The 16365-nt window shown below is 40.9% G+C and overlaps 3 protein-coding genes across 8 annotated transcripts; 2 read left to right on the top strand and 1 right to left on the bottom strand.

The window, feature by feature from the left end:
* The first annotated feature begins 164 nt into the window (after nt 1-164).
* On the top strand, nt 165-1479 carry LOC133842544 (sugar transporter SWEET1). The gene is made up of 5 exons (XM_062275685.1): nt 165-354; nt 457-534; nt 627-856; nt 915-1090; nt 1167-1479. The coding sequence occupies exons 1-5, from the start codon at nt 281-283 to the stop codon at nt 1290-1292; spliced, it is 684 nt and encodes a 227-aa protein (XP_062131669.1). The 5' UTR covers nt 165-280; the 3' UTR covers nt 1293-1479.
* A 715-nt stretch (nt 1480-2194) lies between these two features.
* LOC133842546 (vacuolar protein sorting-associated protein 28 homolog) lies at nt 2195-3853 on the top strand. The gene has a single exon (XM_062275687.1). It carries the CDS (start codon nt 2299-2301, stop codon nt 2929-2931), a length of 633 nt encoding a protein of 210 aa, XP_062131671.1. The 5' UTR covers nt 2195-2298; the 3' UTR covers nt 2932-3853.
* Nucleotides 3469-13855, bottom strand: LOC133842526 (protein lingerer). Of its 6 annotated transcripts, none has more exons than XM_062275652.1 (14): nt 13371-13854; nt 13101-13275; nt 11485-12881; nt 10996-11423; nt 10661-10768; nt 9815-9919; nt 9592-9698; nt 8907-9040; nt 7019-7138; nt 6772-6897; nt 6453-6704; nt 6232-6387; nt 5081-5113; nt 3469-4499 (listed from the first exon to the last, which is right to left on the bottom strand). In XM_062275652.1, exons 1-14 carry the CDS (start codon nt 13785-13787, stop codon nt 4401-4403), a joined length of 3657 nt encoding a protein of 1218 aa, XP_062131636.1. In that variant the 5' UTR covers nt 13788-13854; the 3' UTR covers nt 3469-4400. The 6 variants fall into 6 exon arrangements, with proteins under 6 accessions (XP_062131636.1, XP_062131633.1, XP_062131630.1 ...); XM_062275649.1 differs by having other exon boundaries at nt 8547-9040; XM_062275646.1 differs by having other exon boundaries at nt 8451-9040.
* Between the last annotated feature and the right edge of the window lie 2510 nt (nt 13856-16365).

Genomic DNA, 16365 nt, shown 5'->3' on the forward strand with positions numbered 1-16365 from the left:
ACTGAAAGCTTTTAACTCACCAACAACATCCGCTTTGCCAATAGAAGCTTTCTACATGCTGCGGCTACAGAGCAAAGCTTTTGAAGCGTGTATGGCAATCGACTATTCGATTGCAACGATAGGTATAAAACACAAGATTCCATCGGCAACTCTAAGTTGTCGTCAGCTGTTTTGGTTTTTTTGTTGACGTTGTAGCAGTGTTCGGTGGCCAGTGCATATATAAGTATTATTATTATTTTTGTTAATAAAATAAGTAGAATTTAAATAAATATCGGTCACCATGTCAGTGGCATACGATTCCGTGTTGTCGACAACGGCAGTGATTAGCACAGTTTTTCAATTTTTGTCCGGAGCGTAAGTACAACAAATACAAAATTTGCCACTTATCGATAATGAATTGTTTGGTTATTAATTAATTGCAAAAACAAAAACAACGTATTTAAATGCCGGCAACAGCGTAATTTGTCGCAAGTACATACAAAAGAAGAGCACCGGCGACTCCTCTGGCGTGCCATTCATATGTGGCTTCTTATCGTAAGTACAAAATTACCAATTGTCGACGTAGACAAGACCAGATATGAGAAGAAAATATAAGAAGTATTCTATTATTTGCATTGTTGATACAGCTGCAGCTTTTGGCTACGCTATGGAGTGCTAACGAACGAGCAGAGCATCGTTATGGTCAATATAATCGGTTCGACGCTATTTCTGATCTATACGCTTGTCTACTATGTGTTTACGGTAAATAAACGTGCCTATGTCAAGCAATTTGCCATCGTTCTTGGCATCCTCATTGGTGTCATTGTTTATACGAACACCATGCAAGACGAACCTCAAAAGATGATACATTTTACAGGTGAGAAAGCACGTTCCACGATAATAACCCACAACTAATTGTATTAATAATTTTACAGGCATTGTTTGTTGCATTGTTACGGTTTGTTTCTTTGCCGCGCCCCTTACGTCGCTGGTGCATGTGATACGAGTGAAGAACTCGGAGAGTTTACCTCTGCCCCTCATTGCCACATCGTTCTTTGTTAGCCTGCAGTGGCTCATCTATGGCATATTAATATCTGATTCGTTTATACAGGTGAACATTTTCCCGTGATGTGCATTTAATCATTGTCTCCCTATACATTATAAATTTGTTGTATGTGCTTTTTCAGATACCCAATTTCCTTGGATGTCTACTGTCCTTGCTGCAATTAGGACTATTTGTTTTGTATCCGCCACGTAGCTACAGCTATTCCGGCCAAGGCTATAAATTATTGGAACAGGCTGTGCCCTTCTGAATTGCATATATTACATTATTTAGTTGTGTACTTATACTGCGCATTTTGCAAACATGATAATTAAGCATAATACAGGTATATACTTATATATGTATATTTTGATATAACGTATCGCTTGCTTAGTTACTATATAGTCGTATACGTATTTGTAGCATTTAATGTAATATACTATATATATATATATTTATAAAGCAATTTCGGTGTCATATATTTCTTTGTGGACTTACGCTTTTAATCTGGTCACTTTCTGCCCCCATCGGAATGTATTTCAGTAAAAGCGAATTCTGATAAACACAACACAAAACACGTATCACTCAATTGCTTGCTGAAAACTAACTAATTCTTGATATACGAAAGATTTTTGTATTTTGGCCCAGTGAGCGGACTGCAATCTTTATCATCGTGCTGATATGTTGATAATCAACTTTTTGTATTTGGTGTAATTGGGGGGAAAACTTGCATTGGTACTAATTCAATAAATATTCTCAACGCGGCCCCTTATCGCATTATTATTAATTTTCTGCTCATGGCGTTCATCTTTATCGTTTAATAGCGCTTGTATTGGCATAATTTAACGGAAGTGGAATGTCCATTGATAAGATGCGTGTATTACGTATGTATATGATTAGCATCGAATCGAAAACATATTGTGACGATGATGCTTTAAATCAATTGTGTCAAGTGGCTACCAGATAGCCACATAATTCCACTTAGAAGATAATCATTGTTTTTTAAGTTCCCACACGTGGTATTGGCTTGTTGTTGAAATTGCCGAAGATAATAATTTCGTTTCCATTCAACACCTTTAAATTTTCCATTGCGCGGCAAAGCAACTGTGAGTCGATAGCACAAACGAAATGAAACCTTGCGCGTTTATTATCGATAACGGGGCGATAGCAATCACTGCTGTATATCAACAATTGCTATCGTTCTTCGTCATACGTCCGAGCTAATTTTCGCATTTAATTTACAACACAAAAAAGACAAAGCTGGTAATTCGTCAGCCATGCAGGAACAAAGCCCCGAGCTGTACGAGGAGGTCAAACTATTCCGCAATGCTCGCGAACGCGAGAAGTACGATAACATGGCCGATTTGTATGCCATCATAAACACAATACAGCAGCTGGAGAAGGCGTACATCAGAGATTGTATTACGCCGCAGGAATACACAGCAGCGTGCTCCAAGCATTTGGTGCAATACAAGATTGCCTTCAAGCAGGTGCAGTGCGATGAGTTTCCCACTGTCGACACATTTGTGAAGAAGTTCCGCCTGGATTGCCCTGCGGCCCTGGAGCGTATTCGCGAAGATCGTCCGATTACCATACGCGATGACAAGGGCAACACATCGAAGTGCATTGCGGAAATTGTGTCGCTGTTTATCACGATCATGGACAAATTGAGGCTCCAAATCAATACCATGGACGCACTGCAGCCAGATGTCAAGGATCTGGCGGACAATATGAGTCGCTTGTCGCTCATTCCCGAGGACTTTGATGCCAAGGAGAAGGTGGACAAATGGTTGGGCACTCTGAACGATATGCAGGCATCCGATGAGCTGACCGAGGCGCAAGTCCGTCAATTCCTTTTCGATCTAGAGTCGGCCTATGCCGATTTCAACAAGCTACTTCATAGCCAGTAATTGTTAATGCTTTTTACAACGTCGTACATTATTATAGTCTGTATTATTCGTAAACTGTCTCAATAAAAGAACAAATTTAAGAGTACATGTTACATGTTTTTTTTACTATAAAAAGTTGTTGCTAACCCATTTATATATATAGATTAGAGAGAATAAATTTTGTAGACTTTGAAAAAAGTGCTTGGGGTAATTTTTTTAGTTTCTTTTTAAATTTTGAATTAAACTCAAAAAATGTGCTGTCATTGCTAGATAGAGGTAACCAAATGTTGACCTCGCCTGCGAAAATGTGGAATTCAGTTTTTATAGACTTTGAGATTAAGAAGAAATAAATACTTTATGTGAAAGTACTAATTTCTGATACCCCTTATCCACCAACCGCTACCGTTGAGAATGATAACAAAATATGTATTTTTTTTGCATTTGTTTGGATTTAATCGTATCTTTTATCTTCTTTTCTTGTATTTAATTTAAATATTAAGGTTATAATTATACAATACACATAAGTTTAAACCGATTACAATAATTAATTTTTGTTTGTTGTGTGTGTTTTCTCATTCACGTTACGTTTTGTTTGTTTTTTTGTTGTTTTTGTATTTGTATTTTGTATTTGTTGTTTCATCTTACGCTTATAAATCTGTTAAATCGTTTTACGCCTTTAATATTTAATAATTGTTATCTTTTATCTTTGTAAATTATTTGTATGCAATGTGAAAAATGGTACTTGGTATAGTTTATTATTATGTATATGCAGATGGTTGTTGGCTGTATATAGATGTATGTAGGTGTATGTGTTGTTTTGGTTGTTCTTGCTTGTGATTTGTGTGTGGTGTTGTGTTGTGGATGTGTATGTGTGTGTGTGTGTGTGTGTGAGTGTAGGCAGATGACGAGGAGAAGGAGGAGGAGGCGACATCGCCTTACGGTGCGTTCGTAGTAAAAACATTTTCTTCTTATTAAGTAAAATATGATCTCTCATCTTCATATATTAGATAATCATCATTATCATCAGCTGGCGATGAATGATGCTCCTCGCTCAACGCTTCATCGGATTTATTAAGCGGCTGCTGTTGCTGTTGTGGTTGCTGTGGCGGCGATTGTTGCTGCTGTTGTTTTTGCTTGACAAGCATTAATAACTGATTTGTTGCAGCGCATGTTGCTGTTGTTGTGGTGGTTGCTGTTGTTATTGTGGTTGTTGTTGCTGCGGTCGCTGCTTTAGTAGTTGTTGTTGTTATTATTGTATTTGTTGTTATGGGCAACATTCGCTGCTGCACGATATTATTATAATTATAAATGTGAATGGGTGTTTTTGCCGTTGCTGTTGGTGTTGTTGTTAATGATGCTCCAGTTGCAACTGCAGCTGTTGTTGTTGTTGTTGCTGTGGTGGCGGTGCGAAGGCTATAAAAATCGCCGAAGCTCTGCGGTGGCTGCAGCGTTATCTGCAGTGGCCGCCAAATGGTCTTCTCCGGAAGATGCTAGTTCTGTCCGGTCCAGTACGAGGCTGGGTAGCTCTGTTTGCCGGCAGACTTGGACTGGCTGCTCGACTGTTGACGCTGACCAGCGCTGTTCGAGTCCTGAAAAATGCCCGAAAAGGAGTTCCAATTAACAATTGTTCTTTTTTGGTCAGTCGATAATATATAAATACATATATGCGAATATATACATATGTATTTATATGCTGGCACTTATTGCCAATATCCAATATCCATAAACATACAAATATAAATGAATATATATTTGTGGGTTATTCATATACATATATATAGTGACATAGACCTGATTGTTACACACATATATGTATAGTTATTTATGTATATATGAAATTTTTAATTTCTTTTTTTTTATCTTCTATGGACACTGCATGAATCATGTTCGGTTTGAACCCTTTTCTTTTCTTTTGATGAGATATAGCTAAGCCAACTATGATCTTACTATAAATATTATAGAAAATCGTATAACAAATTATGTGCGTGTGTTGCGTGCATGAAACTTGTGTTAGTTCTATATACATACATAATACATAGCAGAATAATACGAGTATTTAAATAGTAAAAAGAGAGTTAAGGAGAAAGTACACATAGATATTTACCGAGGAAAAAAAAATTACAACAAAAAAATGTCTGTGTCATTTGATACAACAACAAAGGAAACTTACCCGGCGGGATGAGCTATGAATCCTGCCGTCCATCTAATGTTGTCCCATAAAAAAATCAAAAGAAATTATAAAGAAAAAAAGTCAAACAATCGAACAATTTCCATGCATTTCACAAAATGTTCATAAGGCGAATATCCCCTCTTTTTTGCCCCATAACCGTAAGCTCTCTGATATTATTGTTAATAAAGCTACAATAATACTACTAATTAGAGTACTAATAAATTAATTTCAACTATGAATAACTTCAATGTTTAATTGTCGATAAGAAAAGAATCCCCTAGCTTCGTGGCAAAATGCATGAAATGTTTGTTATTATGCTGAAAGATTAAAATGATATTTAAGAGAAAACTAATCCAAAAGAGTTAATAAAAGTAATGAGATATTAAAAAGGTGCGCCAAGTGCCAAGTGGATTTCGTTAGATGAGAATGCATAGTATAATATAATTTTATTGTTAATAGATAGATCAAAAATCAATTTCGAACAGCAACAACACAAAAATTATAAAGATTATACGCCGATTACAAAAATAACAGAAAAGAAAAGAAAGGATAACAACTAAAGAGTAAACAATTTTGCAAAAAGTACAAATAAATAATTTTGGTTAGATTAATGACCAGACAGTGAGACATGCATCAGAAATGATTGCACAGTTGATGCGAAAATTAGTTTCAACAATAAATATATAACATATGTGAGGAATGATGTATTTCGTTTTGTTGTACGAGTTACAAAGTGATTGGGTGATGTGTGTTTGTTTATGCAAGTGTCACGACGTTGAAGAAATGTGTATATGGTGCGATTCTACTAATTTTGTTAAATGTGTTCGAGTGAATCTTTCTGTTGATCTTGAATTTCAGTCAACGAAAAATGAAATGTCACTGACATCTTCGTCTTGAATGTGCTCAACATTATTAGTATGATACGGCTGCTGCATATAATTTGCATCATAGCGTCGATTGCGGTGAAGATTATTATGCTTACGATGTCGATTCGGATTAAACTGATTCTGATTTGGATTTTGATTCTGATGCCACATTTGCACCTCATCATTCATATTATGAGTTTCATATGCAATTTGTACGCTTTGGCTTTGATCTTGTTGATGTGGTTGTTGTAATAGAAAATGCGACTGCTCGGCATTGTACTCTACCTGATGTATGGGCTGATGGATCATATTGTGATGTCCAGCCGCTGGCATCGGCAGATACATGCCATACTGTTGGCCCGACGTGCCTCCCGGTGTCTGCGTGTTTGCCATATTGAATGGTGGCGGTGTGCTCGAATGGAAACTCTGCTTTTCGTACGACTACAAAATACAAATAATATTATAAGTATACATAGATAATCCAAAATAAAACAGAGACTACGTACATTGACCTTGTTTAGCGCCACGTGACCCTTGCCGTACATCGATGAGGTCAGATCGGAGCCAGTGCCAGCCTGTGGCTGATTGGAAACCGTTTGCGTTTTGCTCTGCTGATTCACGCTGGTCGAGTAGCCGCCCTTGCTGTAATCCTGAGTCGCCTGCGAGAGTGTATCGTAGCTTGTGGAGCCATAGCCAGCGCTATACGATGGCTTCGGGAACTGGCCACCGGAGGCAGTATTTGCGGTCGGTATTTGTTGCTGTAAAGATATGAGAAATTAATTGAAATACATTCTTAATTATATGCCTGCATCATTAAAGTCTTACTGGGTAAATGGCTGGAGTGCCATATTGGAAACCGCCAGGCATAACATTGCCGCCATAGAAATAAGCATAAGGAACATTCAGCATGGGCGCACTGGAGCCAGCTTGTTGCGACATTGTGCTGGACACCTGCAACACGAACAAAAAAGAGGATACAATTCAGCAAATGGATTTAAGAATACTTTTTACTGAAATCTAGGTGTGTCGGGGTAGTTTAAACACGATCTTCAATTGAACGACATTTACTTACATTACTAACTGGACTGGAGTTATTGTCGGTGCGCGCGAAGCGTGCATCAAAGGCCACAGAGCCGAGATTATCGCGTCCAGTTCCAATGCTGGGCGTGTAGTTCAGATCATAATATCCTTGCTGCAAAAAGCGAGAGAAATAAACAAAGTTAGCGATTATGTTGTTGCCCCTCCCCCAATTTGCGAATGGGCGCACAGCAATAATGTTTATGAATTAAAAAAGCTGCGAGTTTATGGTTTAGGCACAGCGTTGCCAGGGCATCACAAAAGTTGTTTTGTATATTCTTTTTTTTGAACAGAGCGAAACGGAAGATGGTAAACGATGTAAAAAAAATAGAACAGAAAACAATAATCAATAAATATGAATGCAAATGTTTGGTTAGGGCAATGCACAAAATTAGTAAATGAGAATGTGGGATGATATGAATGGGGTTAGTTGTATTAAGTATAAGTATTGAATAATATGATATGCAGTTGATGTTGATGATGATGAATGAGCGTGGTGTGGAGAGGATGCGGTGGAAACAGTTGAATCTCAGGTCACAATTTAATGTGAATGATATTCAAATATTTCATGTTAATGAGCTTTAGCTTTTTTTTTTTTTAATGCCAATACAAATTTTATATGGTTTTTAGTAACATGGAATTGAATTTTGTGTGCAAAGAAAAACAAAGCTTTATTGGGGACCCTTTTTTCACTCTTTTACAAGAATTCAAAAGGGTCTGCAAAATTATTTTCATTATTTTACTTTTTTTTGGGAGTTTTGGAAGCGGAAGTGGCAGACGTGGCTTTATGTGGATGAGGAGGATGATGATGATTGATTATTCGGCGAGTACAAATAACAATAAGGTGCAGAGGAAATATTTCATCGATGAAATGTAGAAGACACACAGACATACAAAAACAGGCACCACAATTACCATACGAATGGAACATACAGACACCGTTTATATAATTGATTTTTATCGTTTCGGTACTTGTTGTTAATATTATTAACATATGGGGAAGAATGGTAATGCACACACTGAGAAAAACAGTTAAGAGAGATGTACAGAGCTTGCAACGTTTTGTTGTGAAGCCAGCGCGTGCCGAGAGAAGTGAGAGAGGAATGCGGTTGTTGGGAATGCGCTGGGCATTAAATTAAGTATATATATACATATAGTATATAATTCATTATATAGAGACATGTATGTATTATTAAAAGATCTGATTTTTGATGTGAAGTAGTGAATATGGAATTTTGGATTTGTACAGAATTGATTTGGATTTTGAACTGATATTCGATTGAGATACTGATTCTGATTTAAGCTGATTTGATTTTTGGTTGGTTGCATTTGAATTGTTGTCGAGTTGGTTTTTAATTTTTTCATTATTTTTGTTTGTTTGGTATTTTTTGTTGTTTTTTGCATTTTGCTTTTCTCCATGAACTCACCACATGTGGCACTCTCTGTTGCATAATTTGTAATTCCTCGTAGGAATAACATGGTTGCTGATAGTATGGCAATCCAGCCTGAATATATTGACTAACCATTTGGATGTTGGTGGGCACCATGCCGCTGCCGCTGCCGCCGCCCCCGCTGCCACCACCAGCACTACCAGCACCACCAGCACCACCAGCTGTTGAGCTGCTGCCACCGACGCCGCCTGCGTCGGCGCTGCCTGTTGTGGCGCCGTTGCCGTTGCCACCGCTATTGAGGCCGCGGACGACGCCGCTGCTGTTGCTGCTGTTCTTGTTGGTCAGCGAGGCGAGCACTGCTGCGGTGGTGCCCGCAGCCGTTTGTGCAACGGCTGCCACAGAGCTGGCATTGCTAACACCGACGCCAACGCCGCCGACGCTGGATGCACTGCCGCCGGCAACACCGCCACCAACACCGCCGCCGCTACTTACGCCCGCTATCGAGCTGCCTTGGACCTGGCTGCTAACTGACACCACATTGCTGCTGTTGTTGCTGCTGCTGTTGTTGATGCCGCCACCAGCCGCAACGCTGCTGGCCGAGCTGCTGCCGCTCACATTGTTGTTGGCTGCAAATTGAAGAGGGCAACATTAATTAAATCCGAAACGAAGTTAGAAAGTCGAAGATGTTCGACTTTAAGGTAAAGCTAAATGGAACTTCTTGTGGAAATAAGCGAATATTGTTTCTTAACAAGCAGACAGAAGTTGCGACATGCCAGACGGACTTGATCTAATTTATAATATACAAGAAAGCGGGCTAATCTGTCTGTTAACTTAACTGCACGTTGAAGGCAAGCAACCAGATATAATTTGGTTTATAAAAAGTTTAGTTCAATGTAAGTTAAATGCACATTCTGCATAATAAATGCTTTATGTTTTTTCTTATTACAACAAAAGTACTTATACTTTTGCCATGGATATGATCAGATATACAACTAGTTATAATATTTCTTTCGAACGTAAAATTTTAAATTCTTTGAAGTGATTTCGTAATCTTTAAAAAACAGCTAAAACTCAATTCAGTTAAAATTTGAGCGTAATTTAACTAATTTTGTAGTATAACTGGACACATTATCCACATTATGCAGATGATCACTAGAGTTGTGCTTTGAGTACTCACTGTTGGAAACGACTGCCTGGTTAGCACCTGATACGCCAGACACAGCGCCGGCTGGACCGTTGCCAGTGCTGGCGCTGCTGCTGCTCACGCCGCTGCTAGTGGAGACACTGTTAAAAGGAGATAATCGCAATTAGTTCAGTTAGTTTCAGTGTTGCAAGAAGACAGCAATATTAGTTGTTGTGTTAGGTGTTGGTTGTTGGCGCAGCGCTCTGAGTTATCTTACCTGTCGTAGTGCGTAGCAGCTCCAGCGTTAGCAGCGTCCTTTAGCTTGGCGCTAGCACTAAAGTTACCATACTGCGAGGACGAGTTGCTTGCGCTGCCAGCAAACCTGCGATGCGATATAACACAGCAAGGAATCAAACAAAACGAAACGAAACAAAGGAATCAACATCAAATATTTAGTAGCTATTAACTAATAATAGTTGCACAAGCTGCTAGTGCTCGAATTCGATATACAATGTTGTGTATAAGACTAGCTAATGAAATTTTAATTAAATTGGCATTCTTTGGCAAAGGGTCTGCAAGCAATTGGAAATGTGCCAAGAGCCTAAAACAAGTTAAAGTGAAAAGACTCTCATAATAATCTGACTGTTTTAGTCCCCGCATAAATAAAATGTATGAAAATATATACCCGTATCTTTGATTTTATACAGAATCATTAGTGAGCCTATATTGAACTAACCTTTTCTTAGAATTTATTAAAGCGAACTTTCTCTGCATGCATATTTTAAACGTAATTCCTAAATTTGACAAACTATAACTAAAGTTCAAAAGCTGATATACGTAATGTTCATAGAGAGAAACAATAATGACGATCAGACATTAATCAAAAACTTTTAAGGATGTCAGACTTGTTAGACTCAAATTTCCTTTTATCACTCTATGAGCCTAGCCTGACTTTAAACACACTTTCTAAGATCAGCACTAAACAAAATGTATTTTCCCCGCAGTTAGAGCTTGAACAAAAAAGCCCGCATGCAATGCAAATATTGGTAGGAATGATTAGGAATTTCGAAAGGTGTCAAAGGCATTTTGGTTGGTTGGGGAGGAGTTGAAGCATAATACATACCCGCTGCTGTTGGAGAGACCAGTGCTGCCATAGACACTCTGGCTGGACTGGTAAGCACTTTGTGGTGTCGAATATCCCGATGTGAGATAGGCGGAGCTCGCATTTGCGCTGTTATTGTGATATTATATGGCGAGTTTTTAGTTGAGTAGAGAAAGAGAGAGACAAAGGTGTGAAGGATATTGGAGTTAAACGAGTTTAAATTGGTAACAAAGAAACAAATTAAATGGTTAATTTTTGGCGTAATTTGGAAACAAACAAAACGGTGTGTGAACAAAATAACAAACGCAAGCCGAGTTTTGAAATGTGTTGACAGTTTGCCATGGAGTTGTGCTTACCTGGAGCTGTTCTGTCCGCCACTGCCGCTAATCGGAATGTTTTGTGTTGCAGCGCCGCTGCCGGCAACGCTGCCCGTCGCATTCTGAGCTCCAGCTGCCGCCGCCTGCTGTTGTTGATAGGAGTTGACAGCATTTGGCTGATAGCTGGCATAGCTCGAGGGTTGATAGCTATTCGCCACAGAGGATTGAACATTGGCATAGCTGGAGCTGTTGAAGCCCTGCACCGAGGCGGATGTTTGATAGGCACTGTTCGCCTTGTTGGCGGCACTGCTTTGATACGCATTCTGATACGACGAGGCACCATTGTTGCCACTGCCCGCCTGGCCATAAGGATCGTTCTTGGTCAACTGATCCAGCGCATTGCCAGCCTGCTGTTGCGCCGACGAACGTGCCGCATAACCAGCAGCGCTTAAAGCATCACCCTGTAACTGCAGCAATAAATTAGTAAAGGCAATCTTTTAAATAAATCTGTTCTTTTTCTATACTCACAATTTGCGCACTTTGCAGTCCAGCGGTCAACGCCGCCTGCTGCTGTTGTGACTTGGTCTGATAATCATCCTGTTGCTGCTGTTGCTGACCATCAATCGAGACGCCCGCATTGAACTTCTCGGGAAGCGCATCAAAGCTGTCATCGTTGCCAAAGTCCATCGCACCGAATTGCACATCCAAATAGCCAATGTTATTTAAAGCATTATCGCCTGGCATCTCCACTGCGGTCGATGGAATCTTCGATGGCGGCGGCAGCTTGACACGTGCCCGACGCAACGGAGCCTGCTGCGACTGATCGCTGCTGTTGCCGCCTGTAGGCGTGCCACCAACACTGCTACCAGGCGCCGAGGCAAACACATTTGCATAGGTGCTTGGATACTGCGTTGACGCTGTGCCACCACTGCTCTGGAACGCCAACGAAGGCTGTTGTTGCTGTTGTGCAGCAGCGGCCGCTGCTGCTGCTGCGGCAGCCGCCACGGCAGCTGCAGCGGTTGTTGGACTGGCGCCCTGTGACGTCAGCGAGTTGAAATACTGAGATTGTTCCGCTGAAAGTGTCGCCGATGGCTTCAGTGGCGTCTGCTGTTGCTGCTGCTGTTGTTGCAACTGTTGCTGTGCCTGCTGTTGAGCCTGTTGCACCAAGGTGGCAGCCGCCGACGCCGCACTGGAGAATGAATCGGCAGCCACGTTGCTCGCATAGCTTGACGCATTCAACGCCACATTGCTAACCGAGCCGGGCGCAGCGCTGCTAGGCGTGCTCACCGCTGCCGATTGCAGTTGTGGCGGCGGATTACTAACCGCTGCGCTGTACTGCATCATGGGCGTGGTGGCGGATGACGTAGCTGGCGCCGTGCTGTTGCTGCTGTCCTCGAGATGAGATCCTTGATGATGCTCCAGGCCTGGGGGTGCCGATAACTCGCCCGCTGTCAACGAGGAGCCGCCAGCAACAACGTTGCCGGCTACCTGCGAGTTTAGATTGCTCGTGGTAAACACTTTGCTGTCCTTCAGCGAGCCCTCATACTCCTCGTTGTTCCAATCGCCCCAGGCATCGTCGTGCGCCTGCTGATGCTGCTGCTTCTCTGCATTCTGAGCTATGGTGTTGTCCCACAACTCCACCTCGTGATGATCCTCGTTGTTAGCATTGTTACGTGCACCAAAGCCGCGTTCACCGCGTGGTCCACCGCTGCGGCCGCCCATGCGTCCGCCACCGCGGCCCGGACGTGACATGAAGCCGCCCCCGCGACCGCCGTCACGTCCACCGGCACCGCCAGGACCACCAGCACCACCGCGTGGCCCATTACGCTGGCCGCGATAGTTGTCATTGGCGCGATCCTCGCCACGATCGCCGCCACGAGATTCACGCATATTGCGATCATTCTCACGCGCCTCTCTGCCGCGCCCTAAGGGAAAACGAACATGGAAAGTAATATTTAGTTAGTTAAAGCCTGTAAAGAAGTGTGTTTGCTGTGGTAGAAGCTACACTATAAAATGACGGACATATAGATGGACGCGGCTTAGCATGGCGCTGATCAACCAAGAGTATAGTTTAAGGGGACGGTTACACCTTTACATATTCTACTTTTTTGCATACGACAATTAATGAAAATTAAATGACTTACAGCCGCGACTGTCGGTGCCACCGCGTCCACCGCGATTGGCACTGCGATTGCGTGACTTCTCGCGCCTGTCCGCGTTGGCGTTGCCATCGGCCCAGTCGCCATCCCCGCCGGCGCCATCCGCCACAGCATTTGCAGCCTTGTTCTTGCGCTTCTTCTCGTACTTGGCAAACGCGCCCTGTGAACGAACACACACAGAAGAGAGTATATAAGTATATGTTTGTATATTTATTATATATATTAAGTAATTTGTTTCGCAATTTGACTACTTGCCTGTGGTAGAATCTCAATCAAGAAATTGGCTGCCGCCTGCAAGTCATAGTCACACTCGTTCAAGGCGCAACACACTTCCTCCTCGGAACGTTGAGTCATAGTCAACAAGAGCGTGACCTTTTCATTGATCTGCGGATCCTCTGTGGTGCTGCTATTGGTGATCTGAGCCAGGCGCAACTGTTCCGTGGTAGCCTTCGGTTGTGCCTTCTCTGCTTTCTCTGTCTTGTTTGCATCGTTTGTCTTCTTGTTGTTCAATGTTGCGGCTGCATGTGTGACGCCTCCAGCATCGCTGTTATTGATGTTGCCACCGCCACTGCTATGGCCGCCGCCTCCACCGCCAAGATTGGCGGAATTTGACTTTTTCTGAGTGCGACCGCCGCCGCCTCCGCCCCCCGAACGAGTTTGTTGTGTGCTCATCTCTATGTACACTGTATATACAAATTAGCTGCAATAAAACAAAGAGAATTTGCAAAAAAGGTCGTAAGTACGATTTAAATTTCGAGAATTTATCACACAAGATTTCACTTTATAACAAACGTGGAACAAAACTTGAAAGCTTGGTTAAATTAACAAAAGCGTTGCCTACTCTCCTATAAAATGCTTTTGTTTCGTTTTCTCGTCACTTTTGTTCTTTGCAATAGCATGACACTTGTTAGTCAACAAGCTGGCAAGTATCAACAGCGAAAGTTCAAAGCTAGCAAGCAATGCTAAAGTCGATAGGCCTTTTCAAATGTTTGGGGAATACCAAATACAAGCAAAGAAGTTTCCCAACAAAAAATAATAAAACACCTCAAATGTTTTCAATATTAAATATTTCAGAAGAATGACTGTTTTTTCGCCAATTAACGCTTCTTAAGAAAAGACTACAACAATTACGGGATTTTATTCGCTTGTCCCAAATGATAATTCCCTTCTTCGCTATAGATACCGGGTTTAATAAAAAGTTAACTAGCCAGCTGAGAGTTCAATGTACATTTAATCAGAGAGAACGGCGAATAATGAAAGAACGTGAACAAACACACACTTTGCAACACCAATACACGCAAATACAAACACTCACGCACACACATATACAGATGTATGCGAAAAGATGCCACACGCATGAACAAAGTGGAACGCAGCATAAAACAGAGAAAAGAAAAGTTCAGGAATAACAAAAACGAACTGCAGACGAACGGAAGAATAAAGCAAGCAGCGAACAAAAGCAATAATAGCAAAACGCCATCAACGACGACGGCGGCGGCAGCGGGTGTGTGTTTGTGTGTATGTGTATTTGCAAACAGGTAATAGGGGAGGGTGCGTTGTGCGGGGCATTGGAACGTGATCGACACAGCCTCGAAAATGAGGGGAGGTAAAAAGAGTGAGTAAGAGGGGTTGCTCATATATTGGCTTGACTTTAAAATTATAACATTCTTTACGAACATCATCCCTTTGTTCTTGGATGCGATGTAGATATAGATATATATGTATCTATTTCAATTATTTTCAACATATTTTCGCTCCATTTGTCCGTTTAATACGGCGATGGATAACAATTTTCCGTCACATTGCTCACACATATCACAAAGCTTTGTCATGGCACAGCAGCTGCCGTTGCCGCCACCGCCACCGCCGCCGACAACCGCATTTTATGGAGTCAATTCTTTTTTTTTGTGCATAGTAAACCCCAAAACAAAAAATAATTATATTCACACTTGAAAACACTTGATTTGCTGCGATGTGTACATTTATTGCAGGCAACCTGCACTTGCAGCACTGAATGAAAAGAAAAAAACTACCTTATTTGCGGTATGAATTGCACGGAGCTCTTGCATACACAAAAAATTGATTTATAAATTCTTGACTCGCTTCGGTTTTCTGCTTTGCTTTGTGTTCGGTTTTCGTTGAGAAACCAGAATAGCGGCGTCTCGTTCGCACTGCTACCTAACAGTGTTGCCAGCTCCAAAAACCAGATTTACTATTGACCAAAAGTAGCATAAAATATAAATTAAAGTTGAAAATATAATTTTAATAAGGTATGCTGAATTAACTAAATACAAGTCATTTGTAATAAATATGCATAAACAAATAAAACTATTGTAAATTTCCGCAATTCTGATTCGCTGTCCAACACTAGACACACAAACACCACACACGGGCATTTAACAACACTTAAAGCGAGGGCATTGAAACCGAAAAATGAGCACAAAGCGGAATGAAAACCGGACAAAATGGTGTACATTGCAAGTAATGCTAAACACCCACAATTGTTTCCAGATGGAGAAGCATATATTTTCACTAAGAATTTGTAATATTGAAAATATTTACTTATGCTCCGAATGGAGGCATATCAGTTTAATTATTTATATGTGCGAAGCAGTCATTGTCTGACTAGTAGGCCATGTGCACCACACTTCGACGCCATTTCTGCAAATACAGCGCTAGCTGACCCTTTCACTCTTATGTAAATCAATGGGCAATGTAATTATATTGACTGCGGCTCCAGACAGCGGGCTAATTGTAAATTTTCAAGTTCATTTTTGACGCAAATAACTGTCAGTTATTAATGGGAAATCAACACACACTTAATCAACTGTTGTTTAATAACACTTTCACACTAAATTTGTATATTTAACGCGACTTTTACACGTGTAAACAAATTTTCAATGCGGAGCCAAACCAGTACCTGCAAATGCGAGAACGCACTTATATTAAAACAGTGCTGCCTATCACGTACCGAAAGAAGTATCGAATGTGATTTTATCGACAAGCGATAACTCTGAATTAATTACAAATTATTTTTGAATTTATAAATGTGACAAAACATAAGACATTTAATAACGGAAAGGTCAATTTTATTTTAATTTGGCAAATAAATTTATTTAATTAATTAAAAAATGTGTTCCTGTATGTAGCCATAAATATTTCAAAATATCGAATGCCAATCGATAACAATGCGGTATCCAAAGGAGATTTGTTTATGGCGCAGGCGGCATTGTTACACCAATTAGCGACT

The sequence above is a fragment of the Drosophila sulfurigaster genome, chromosome 3, assembly GCF_023558435.1.
Source record: "Drosophila sulfurigaster albostrigata strain 15112-1811.04 chromosome 3, ASM2355843v2, whole genome shotgun sequence".
NCBI classification, from domain to species: domain Eukaryota; kingdom Metazoa; phylum Arthropoda; class Insecta; order Diptera; family Drosophilidae; genus Drosophila; species Drosophila sulfurigaster.